Consider the following 12,076-nt stretch of genomic DNA (forward strand, 5'->3'; position numbering starts at 1 on the left):
TGGGCTAAAAAGGTGAAATCTGGGATCTAGTTTCATTTTAGAGTGGAGACAGCAGGTCTAAGGCTTTGTTTGTGTACCTGCATTCTAATGAGATTTTATGATTCTTGAAGGGAAGATAAAACAAAGTAGAAAAAACTGTACTGTTGCCTAGCAATAGGGGTCCTCTCTAGCTGGCATACTAGCAGTCTGCTGAAGAAAATAAATCGAAGAATCTTAGATAAGTTGCTCTAAAGTTAAAGTAACAGTGAATGTCAAGTGAGCGCAGGATCTCAAGGGAGATACCAAGTTGTCAGCAGTCTACAGAGAGAGGGAGCTAGAGAGAGCAGATTTGCCATAAGAACTGAAAGCTCCCAAAGCCAAGTAGTGAGACAGAAAGGGGGGGCCCCCAAGAAGGCCTTCTGGTCAAAGGGAGAACAGGAGATTGGAAAAGTTCCTAACCTGTGGAAGTGAAAGTAAGGAGCAGAGAGGGAGGCGCTAAGCTCCAAGCTTAAAGGGAGAAGCTGCAGGACACAGATTTAAAGCAATATCAGCTTGCCAGAAGCCAGAAGATCCAAAGAAACAGCTGAAGGTCTGTAACTCTTTACCATGGGCACGTGAAGCAGTGGTGTTGTGTTGGCACCACTGAACATTTGAGAGTGTGTAGAAGGAAGCTTGAATGCACATGGTGATCCAGGGGAAAGGAACATTGGAAGGAGAATTCAAAACCCTGGAGGTGGATCCTTGTGGAAGGCGTCTGAGAGGATTTGAGAAAGGATTCCAAAGCGAGTTCTTAGACAGCGGAGATTGGAAACCCTCATGTGAAAGACAATTCAGTGAGACCAGTTGGCTCACGGTGTGACAGGCATCTGGGAGGAGGTGATGAGAGATTCATTGCATCTGTTTGGGGTGGCATCTGTCACGTAGTTTCAGGGTGTGGTTTGCCTGACTACAGGTTGCCTATTGGTTTACATGGACTGTGTACTTATTGTGAATGATAGAGTAGAAGATAGCTTTTGTAACTTGTGCTGTCCTAACGTATCTGAATATATCTGTGAAGGTAAAGTTGTGGGTGAAGGAGTATTGTAATATAGTTCATCTTTTGTTTAATAAATGTTTTATTCTTTTGTTAAAAATTCATCAGCTGACTCCTGTGACTCTGTTCAGTAGCCACTCTCCACATATCTAAACAAAAAATAAAAATTTGGATCAATCAAGTGGGGTTCCACCCTGGGATCTGGCTTGTCCAGGAGTAACATTAGCTGGGATCATAACAGTGTTCCCATGCATCTGTTGCTCTTGTCCTCCTAGGTGGTAGAGGTCGCTGGTTTGGAAGGTGCTGTCGAAGGTGCCTTGGCGAATTGCTGCAGTGTATCTTGTAGATGGTACACACTCCTGCCACTGTACATCCGTGGTAGTTGGGATGCTGATCAAGTGGGTTGCTTTGTCCTGGATGGTGTCGAGCTTATTGAGTGTTGTTGGAGCTGGACTCATCCAGGCAAGTGTGGAGTATTCCATCACACTCCTGATTTGTGCCTTGCAGGTAGTGGACAGGCGTTGGGGAGTAGGAAGTGAGTTACTCACCATGGAATTCCCAGCCTCTGACCTGCTCTTATAACCACAGTATTTATATGTCTGGTCCAGTTCAGCTTCTAGTCAATGGTAACCACCATTGGTGGGGATTCAAATGTTAATCCAGTTGAATATCAAAGGGAGATGGTTAGATTCTATCTTGTTGGAGATGGTCATTGCCTGGCACTTGTGAGGTGTGAATATTACTTGCCACTTATCAGCCTAAGTCTGAATGTTGTCTAGTTCTTGCTGCACATGGATACGGACTGCTTCAGGATTGGAGGAATCGTGAATGGAACTGAACATTGTGTAATCATCAGCGAACATCCCCACTTCTGATGTTATAGAATCATAGAATGGTTGTAGCGTGCAACTCATCACGTCTGTGCCATCTGTTATGATAGAGGGTAGACCATTGATAAGCATAGTTGGCCAAAGGCACTACACCCCAGAGGATTGCCTGCAGCAATGTTTTAATGCTGAGATGATTGGCCTCCAACAACTACGACTATCTTCCTTTGTGCTAGTTAATACACCAACCACAGAATCGTTACGGTACAGGGGCTGCCATTTGGTCCATCACGTCTGTGCTGACACTCTGAAAAAGCAATTCACCTCATGCTTTTCCCCCACCTTCTCCACGCAGCCCTGCGCATTCTTCCTTTTCAGACAATAATCCAATTCCCTTTTGAACACCTCCAACCACACTCCCAGGTAATCCATTCCAGATCATAACCACTCGCTTCATGAAAAAGTTTTTCCTCATGCCGACACTGCTTCTTTCACCAATTATCTTGTATCTTGTGCCCTCTGGTTCGCGATCTTTCCACAGATGAGAACAGTTTCTACCCAGCTACTCTGCCCAGAAGCTTCTCCCTAGCTAATCTGTCCAAACCAGTGGAAAGTTTTCCCCTCGATTCCCACTGACTTCAATTTCGCCAAGGTGCTGCATTCGGTCAAATGCTGCCTGATGTCAAGGGCAGTCATTCTCAGCTCACCTCCAGTTCAGCACTGTTGTCCATGTTTGGACAAGGCTCTAGTAAGGTCAGGAGCCAAATGGCCCTATGGAACCCAAACTAAGCATCGATGAGGTTGTTGCTGTGCAAGTGCCACTTGATCACATTGTCACCAATACCATCCATCACCTTGCTGATGATCGAGAGTAGACTGATGGGGCAGTAGTTGGTCATTTTGATTTGTCCTGCTTTTTTGCGGAAAGGACACACCTGGGCAATTTTCCACATTTCCTGGTAGATGCCAGTGTTGTAGCTGTGTTGGAACAGCTTGTCTAGGGGTGCAGCCTGTTCTGGAGCATGTCTTCAGAACTATTGGCAGAATGTTGTCAGGGCCCATAGCCTTTGCAATAGCCAGCATCTTCAGCCATTTCCTGATATCACAGAGTGAATCAAATTGGACATATGCAATTCTGGGCACCTCAGGAAAAGGATTATCCACCACTCTTCTAGCTGAAGATGATTGCAAAATACAAGGCTGAAGCACTTGCAATGATCTGCTGGGCTCCCACATCACTGAGGATGGGTATTTGTGGACTCTCCTCCTCCCATTAGTTGTTTTAACTGTCCACCACCAATAATGATTGGATGCAACAGGGCTGCAGAGCTTTGATCTGATCCATTCACTGTGGGATTGCGGATTGCAAAGCTCTGTCTATCACATGCTGCTTCTGCATGTACTACTGTGTTAAAACAAAGGCAATTATAATGGGGTAAGTCGAATGACATTCCTTATTTAAAAGCTGTCAGTTGTGACACAATAAAATACCACCAATGCAAAACAGGCAGACACATACCTGAATGCCTGGGATGATGACCGTGTGTGCATTTTGTTCTCTTCCAATCTGAAATGGATGATGCAAAATCAATTCATTAGGCAAGCAAGTGCAAGTCAACTAATAAACAATTAGCTGGCAGAACAGAAACCTCTGATTTATATAAGAGAAAAAGGGGACACACTACATTGAAATGGTATAAGACAAGCAGTTAAACACAGGAGTAAATACTATGCCTTACAAACATGAGAAATTTAAAAGAATCAAATAATTTGTTTTAAGGCCTATAGAGTGAAACTAGCTGTGAATTTTGAAGTTTAGATTTAAAGGAGAGGAAACAAAATCCATTAGTTGATACATTTCTGTCCCATGCACTCAATTACACATCTCAAGCTCTACAATATTGTAGGAAGACAATTTTTAAAAATTATTCATTCATAGATGAGGGCATTGCTGGCTAGGCCAGCATTTATTGCCCATCCCTAATTGCCCTTGAGAAGGTGGTGGTTCAGAACATCCAATAAATATTTGCTCTTTTTAAATATAGTTTAAGATGCATGGCTTTTAATTGGGAAGTTGATAGCTGCTGATTTCAGTGAGTAACCCAAGAGTAGATTCTCAAACACATACTAAGTTCTGCAGGCACTGCACTGCATTTGCCATTACCTAATAACATGCACACGGACCCTCAGGACTCAGAATTCAGCACTTTGCAAGTTTATCTAAAAAAGTATTAGAGACACAGAAGCTATAGAACCACTGAGTTTGGCAATACCACCTCACAACTGACATTTATCATATAGGTAAATCAGAAAGCTGACGTTCTCTCTTAAAAGCCACAAAAAAGTACAATGACAAAAACAATGTAAACAGTTAAGAAGGCTAACATAAGTATTAGGCAACAGGCTTCAAGTACTTTGGGCTACACAGATATTGAGATTTACAAAAATTGCACATAAACAGCACTCAGATTCACTGAATTAATTAAGGTAAAGTACTTGGGGTAGGGGAAAGAAATGAACAATTGCTCAGTTTATGACTCAATTTAAAGTTTATGACTAATATGATCACACACATCAACCTAATACTGCCTGTCTGCTACAGAATTGAAGACTAACCATTACAAGATACTGCACTGAGACATGTAAGCTGCTAGCCAAATTACTACATGCAGGTTGTTCTTAAAACGCAATGGACGAGTAACAGATTCCAGTAGAACAACTTAGTTGCCAATCATCTGGAACCATAAACTTAACTAGAAACGCTTCTGCCATAGGCATATATATTATACTAAAATTACATTAATGCACAATAGTGAATGAGCTCATGGCAAACTGAGTATCCTTGTAATCAAATTCAGTCAACAGTTATGAACCATTTTTTAAAAAAGCAGTTCCTGAGGCAAGACCAAGTGGATAAAGATACCAAATGTTATTAATGTCTTAAGTCCCTACTTTTCATCATTTTTAAAATATTTGTTCATAAGATTGGGTATTGCTGGCAAGGGCAGCATTTATTGGCCATTCCCCAACACCCTTGAGAAGGTGGTGGTGAGCTGCCATCTTTGGCCTCAAGGACCTTTGCAGTCATTGTACTGTTAGAGAGGGGGGGTTCCAGGATTTTGACCTAGCGACAGTGAAGGAACAGTGATAATAGTTCCAAGCCAAGGTGGTATGTGACTTGGAGCAAAACTTGCAGGTGGTGGTATTCCATTCACCTCTTACCAAGATTGGTGCTAAGTGGTCCATTCTGATTTTTTTCCTTATTTGACTTTTCAAATGACTAGACCATTTCAGGGAGCAGTTAAGAGTCACCCACAATGCTGTCACATGGAGTCACATGTAGGCCAGGCTAGGTAAGGACATCTCATTTCCTTCCTTAAAGAATATTAGTGAGTCAGATGGGTTCATTTAATGACAGTGGTTTCATGGTCATCATTACTGAGACTAGCCTTTTATTCTAGATTTTATTTTAATTTATTGAATGCCCTCAGCTGCCATGCTAAGATTTCTACTCATGTCTGTGCAGCATTAGTTCAGGCCTCTGGATTACTAGTTCAGTAACAGTACATTATGCCACTGTCCCTGTTAGAAGTTTTCTCTAGTTTAAAGGGAAAGTAATGGCTGGGTGAACCAAGATGTCAGAATGATGAATCATGTGAAAAACTGACCATCAGAGTGCCACCACCTTGGGACTACTTTGTGTTTTTCACATGCTTTGGTCATCATATTGCTCCAGTTACAGTTGTACATACAACTGTATGTACAATAAATAAAATTGGTGCCATTGCAAGGACCTTTAGAAGGCCATTCAGAAACCTTTCACCTCAGAAATCTTGACCATCTGCACAGAGCAAATGGTCTCCAGGATTCCCTCTTAAAATTCTATTCTGCTTGTCTACCTGTAGTGCTCTCAAGTATCTACTAATCATCATAGGAATGCCAGTTGAATCTAATAGGAGCAATAAAATTGCCAAAATCCTGATTAATTTCTGTGGCATTACAAGTGCTAGTACTATCCCAAGGCATGCCTCAAGCTGCTCCAACTGTTTTTTTTTTCTTGCCGTCAACAGATGGCCAGTTTTGGAACCTCTGCTTAGAATGCCAAGTTTTTGTCAAGCGCATCACGTGACCACTTTTCATGAGCAGTCAGAATCTAGTCCACTTCCCTAACTTATGTCAGTGTTTGTGAAATCATTGAAAGGTCACATTTATATAATATTTCAAACTGAACAATTCAATTTTCCATAACTTTCTGGAAAGGAAAGTCTTTTTAATACTGGAACAGGTTACTAGTTCAGTAAATTGCAGGTTACACTGTACAAGTGGGAAAACTTGGAATGGAGGCCAATGGTATTGGAGTAGGGAGGCTTGTGTGAGCAGTAGTGAAAAGTCTGATAAAATGAAGCAGTCAGTTAAAGGATTTGGGGGAGATGGAGGAAGGGAAAAAAAAAAGTGGGTGGGCCCCAGCCCCATTGTGGCGAGTAGCCTCACGGCAGACACAGCAAGCCAGCCAAAAGTCCAGTGACCTTGGCGGGACCAGAAGATCCCACTAGTGGACAGGGCTGGAAAATTCCAGCCTGTGTTGCTGAATTCTGAACAGCACAATGTACAAAGGACACACGGACAGGCAAATGTATCAGTAAGGTACAGAAATTCCATGTGTCTGTAAAAGATTGATAATGTTCCTGGTGAACTTGGAGGTGTGCAAACAAAGTTTTGAGCAGATCCAAAGCTAGAGAGAGAGATCGGCAAACGGCTGAAGCAGGGGAAAAATGAATAGAGTAATTTGCAAGATTGTGTAGGCAAGCTTACAGGCAAGACTGAGGATTTGTTAATTTGAGATGTTTAGTACTGTAGTCTACAAGTTGTAATTTCATTTATGTCTAAACTTTGCATCAGAAGTGCACTTGCACTCAGGGCTGTAGAGTCAATGAGTCATATATGTCACAGAAGGAAGCCACTTGGATCATTGAGTCTATGCCAGCTCTCCATAGAGCAATCCGTCAGTCCCAATCCCCCACTCTATTCCCAGAGCTTTGCAGGGTTATTTCCTTTTAGTGCCATCCAATTTCCTTTTGAAATAATTTATTGTCTGAGTTTCCACCACCCCTGTGGACAGCAAGTTCCATGCCATTATCACTCATTGCTTAAAAATAATTTCTTCCTCACATCCCTCCCCCCCACCACCGCTCCTCTTGTCCAAAAACTTAAATCCGTATTCCTTGGTGCTTGTACTATCAGCTAATGTGAAAAGTTTTTCCTTGTCTAACTTACCTGAACCTGTTATAGTCTTGTACACCACTATCAAATCTCTCCTCAATCACCAGCTTCTCCAAACTAAACTTTTGATTAAAATCCCCCAAGTCTGGAACCATTCTGGTAAATCTCCTCTGCACCCTCTCAAGGACCTTCACATCTTTCCTAAAAGAGTGACGACCAGAACTGAACTCAATACTCCAGCTGTGGCCTAACCAAAGCTTTATAAAGGTTCAGCATAGCTTCCATGCTTCTGTACTCAAAACCTCATGAATAGAGGCCCAAAATCTCATATGCTTTACTAACCACTCTCTCAATATGTTCTACCACATTCAAAGATCTATGCCAGTGCACCACCAGGTGCCTCTGTCTGTGCACACTCTTTAGAACTGTGCCATTAAGTCTATATTGCCTCTCCCTATCCCTGCTGCCAAATTGCATAATCTCACACTTCTCCATATTAAATTTCAGCTGCCACTTGCCTGCCCAATCCCCTTGCCTATTTATGTCCTGTTGGCAGTTGATTTGTATCATTTCACTGTTTGCTACACTTGCAAATTTGGTATCGCTGGCAAATTTTGAAAATTTACTCTCTATTCCAATATCCAAGCGTCATGTCCAGTGAAGGCATGTCCTATTCATAACTTCAAACGTGGACTGTATTCACATAGAAGCTGCTGGAACTGTCTTTTACCTTTAAAAATGGAAACAGTTTGTTGGGCTGCCAAGGGGTAACCTGACTCTCAGTCTATGGATTCCAGGAAACACTGCCACACTGTCTCAACAGGACAAAGGGACATTCCAGATTAAAGAGTTGAGAACACCCATATCCTGAAGCCATCCTAACTAATTTTCATGACTTGAATGGATCATTGAGACCAAGATGATTGACTGAAACCTCTAGGGGGGATATCTGCAAAACAAAGACCTAGGTTGTAGTGAACTTGCTGAAATCCAACATCATATTTTGAAGAGAGCTGTGAAGGATGACATGATAGGCAGCCATCTTTGCCACCCGTTTTAAAAAAAAAAGGCTTTTAAAAGTGCAGCCTGCAGACGATACCTCAGGCTGCAGAAAATCAGCAGTAAAAAGGTCCTGTCATCTTTGCCAGAATCTGGAGGCTGTGATAATCTTAAAAGCCTCTCAGCCTGATTCCTTTTCTCTCAAAAAGTCCACCTGTACAAAACCCGACCTCCTGGTAAGGAAGCAACAAGGAACTGGCTTCATAAGACCATAAGACGTAGGAGCAGTAGTAGGCCATTCAGCCCATCGAGTCTGCTCCGCCATTCAATGAGATCATGGCTGATCTGATGATCCTCAACTCCACTTTACTGCCTTTTCACTGCAACCCTTCATTCCCTTACTGATTAAAAATCTGTCTATCTCAGCCTTGAACATACTTAACAGCTCAGCCTCTACAGTCCTCGGTGGTAAAAAATTCCACAGATTGACTGTCCTCTGAGAAGAAATTCCTCCTCATCTGTGTTTTAAATGGGCACCCCCTCACTCTGAGATTATGCCCTCTGGTCCTAGACTCTCCCACAAAGGGAAACAACCTCTCAGCATCTATCCTGTCAAGCCCCCTAAGAATCTTATATGTTTCGATAAGGTCACCATGATCTTTTGAGAAGCCATTTCTTCAAGGAAATCCTACAATAATCATGATATTTGACTCCAGCTATTTGAACTCATCTAAACTACAATTCAAGGGTGGAAAAGACTCCTTTACCAGGCCTGCAACAACTGTTTTTCTACAACGAGCCAATCACGTGAACAATGATTTATTCTCTTGTTTACAATTTGTAAAAGTGCCCTATTCTCTTTAACTGTATTTTTCTCAAGTGTGTATGTTTGTGTCCATGTGGCATTTAGGGTGATTGTATGAATAAACAATCCTCTTTATTAAAACCCACAAAAGCTTGCTGTTGTTATTCAAATTGAGTACATACTCGAGAGGGGTAAAAGACAAGCAAACACCTTCCTTTCCAAAGCCATACTGATTACAAACAGTAAGGGAAAGGGTACAAGGGTTTCAGTACTCTCCTGACCCTGTCCGTAACACAAATGAATTAAATATCAAAAAAGCAATGATCCTAACACTGACCCTCCATGTCTGCAATCCTTCTAGTCTGAAAAATAGCCACTTACCATTACTGACTATTTTCTGTCCTTAAGCCAATTTTTTATCCAAGTTGACACTGACCCTCTTTTTCCATGAGCTTCAATTTTGTTAACCAGCCTTTTATGTTGTGCTTTGTGAAACGTTTTCTTAAAATCCATATAGACAGCATCCATTGCACTCCCTACATCAACTTTTCCTGTCGCATCTTCAAATAATTCAGTTGGATTAGTCAAGGATGAACTGGCATTTACAAATCCATGCTTGGTATCCTTAATTAACTCCAACCTCTGCAAATGTCTGTTGATTTTTTATCTCCCAGCTATTGTTTCCAAAACCATACCCACAACTGATGTTACAGTAATTAGCCTGTAGTTACTAGGACTGTCCTTACACCCTTTCTTGAATAAGGGTGTCAACATTTGCCTCCAGTGCTCTGGCACCTTCCCCATATTGAGCGATGATTAGAAGATTTTTTTTAAAATTCATTTACGGGATGTGGGCTTTGCTGGCTGGGCCAGCATTTAATGCCCACCCAGAGTTGCCCGTGAGAAGGTGGCAGTGAGATGCCTTCTTGAGCCACTGCAGTCCATGTGCTGTTAGCAAGGGAGTTCCAGGATTTTGACCCAGTGGCAGTGAAGGAACTGCAATATATTTCTAAGTCAGGGTGGTGAGTAACTTGGAGGGGGACTTCCAGGTGGTGGTGTTCCCATCTATCTGTTGCCATCGTCCTTTTAGATGGTAGTGGTCGTGGGTTTGGAAAGTGCTGTCTAAGGAGCCTTGGTAAGTTCCTGCAGTGTATCTTGTAGATGGTATGCACAGCTGCTACTGTGCTTTGATGGTGGAGGGAGTAAATGTTTGTGGATGTGTGCTAATCAAGCGGGCTGCTTTGTCCTGGACAGTGTCAAGCTTCTGGAGTGTTGTGGGAGCTACACTCATCCAGCCAAGTGGGAGTATCCCATCACACTCCTGACTTGTGCCTTGTAGATGGTGGACAGACTTTGGGGAGTCAGGAAGTGACTTACTCATTGCACAATTCCTAGCCTCTGACCTGGTCTTGTAGCCACAGTATTTATTTGGCTACTCCAGTTCAGTTTCTGGTCAATGATAATCCCCAGGATGTTAATTGTGGGGGATTCAGTGATGGTAATGCCATTGAATATCAAGGGGTGACGGTTAGATTCTCTTGTTGGAGATGGTCATTGCCTGGCACTTGTGTGGTGCAAATATTACTTGCCACTTGTCAGCCCAAGCCTGGATATTGTCCAGGTCTTGCTGCATTTGGACATGGAATGCTTCAGTATTCGAGGAATCGCAAATGGTGCTGAACATTGTGCAATCATCAGCGAACATCCCCACTTCTGACGTTATGATGGAAGGAAGGTCATTGATGAAGCAGCTGAAGATGGTTGGGCCCAGGACACTATCAATAGGAACTCCTGCAGTGATGTCCTGGATCGGAGATGACTGACCTTCAACAACCACAGCCACCTTCCTTTGTGCTCGGTATGACTCCAACCATTGGAGAGTCTTCCCCCTAACTGCCATTGGCTCCAGTCTTGCTAGGGCTCCATGATGCTGCACTTGGTCAAATGCTGACTTGATGTCAAGGGCAGTCACTCTCACCTCAGAGTTCAGCTCTTTTGTCCATGTTTGAACCAAGGTTGTAATGAGCTCAGGAGCTGAGTGGCCCTGGCAGAACCCAAACTATGCATCAGTGAGCAGGTTATTGCTTAAAGTACCGTTTGATAGCGCTATTGATGACTCCTTCCATTACTTTATTGACGATCGAGGCTGATGGGGCGGTAATTGGCCGGGTTGGATTTGTCCTGCTTTTTGTGTACAGAACATACCGGATAATTTTCCACATAGCCGGGTAGATGCCAGTGTTGTAGCTGCACTGGAACAGCTTGGCTAGGGGCGCAGCAAGTTCTGAAGCACAAGTCTCAGTACTATTGCTGGAATATTGTCAGGCCCCATTGCCGTTGCAGTATCCAATGCCTTCGGCCGTTTCTTAATATCATGTGGAGTGAATTGAATTGGCTGAAGACTGGCATCCATGATTCTGGGGACCTCCAGAGGAGGCCGAGATGGATCACTCAGCACTTCTGGCTGAAGATTATTGCAAATGCTTCAGCCTCATCTTTTGCACTGATGTGCTGGGCTCCCCCATCATTGAGGATGGGATATTTGTGGAGCCTCCTCCAGTGAGTTGTTTAATTGTCCACCACCATTCACGACTGGATGTGGCAGGACTGCAGAGCTTAGATCTGATCAGTTGGTTGTGGGATCGCTTAGCTCTGTCTATCACTCGCTGCTTATGCTGTTTGGCACACACAGTCCTGTGTTGTGGCTTCACCAGGTTGACACCTCATTTTTAGGTATACCTGGTGCTGCTTCTGGCATGCCCTCCTGCATTCTTCATTGAACAAGGGTTGATCCCCTAGCTTGATGGTAATGGTAGAGTGGAGAATATGTCAGGCCATGAGGTTACAGATTGTGTTCGAGTACAATTCTGCTGCTGCTGATGGCCCACATCACCTCATGAATGCCCAGTCTCGAGTTGCTGGATCTGTTCGATTGTAGTAATCCCTTTTCGCTTCCTCCACCCCCACTTCCTTTAGCAACCTGGGATGCAAGCCATCCTGACCAGATGACTTATCCAGTCTAAGCATAACTAGCCTTTGCAGTACCTACTGCTTTTCAATTATCACCCCATCCATTATTTGTACCATCTCCACTTCTACCAAAATTTTGTCATCTTCCTCCTCCTTAGTAAATATCGATACAAACAACTCTAAGTATTCTAACCTTGATCAGCACCTCCAAGCACATGTCACCCTCCTTGTCTCCAATAGGGC

General features: G+C 43.1%; 1 protein-coding gene across 4 annotated transcripts in view; it reads right to left on the reverse strand.

Annotated features, from left to right (window-relative positions):
• The window catches only part of LOC144696783 (dual specificity protein phosphatase CDC14A-like), a 187,523-nt gene that overhangs the window by 14,630 nt on the left and 160,817 nt on the right, over positions 1 to 12,076 (reverse strand). For all 4 annotated transcript variants that reach the window (XR_013580243.1, XM_078568539.1, XM_078568516.1 and 1 more), the window contains one exon: positions 3,359 to 3,406. Coding sequence is in view for 3 of the 4 variants with exons in the window: in XM_078568539.1 (XP_078424665.1) it covers positions 3,359 to 3,406 (48 nt within the window). In the remaining variant the exon portion in view is untranslated. The remainder of the gene's footprint in view (positions 1 to 3,358; positions 3,407 to 12,076) is intronic.

Source organism: Cetorhinus maximus, chromosome 2 (assembly GCF_964194155.1).
Source record: "Cetorhinus maximus chromosome 2, sCetMax3.hap1.1, whole genome shotgun sequence".
NCBI lineage: Eukaryota > Metazoa > Chordata > Chondrichthyes > Lamniformes > Cetorhinidae > Cetorhinus > Cetorhinus maximus.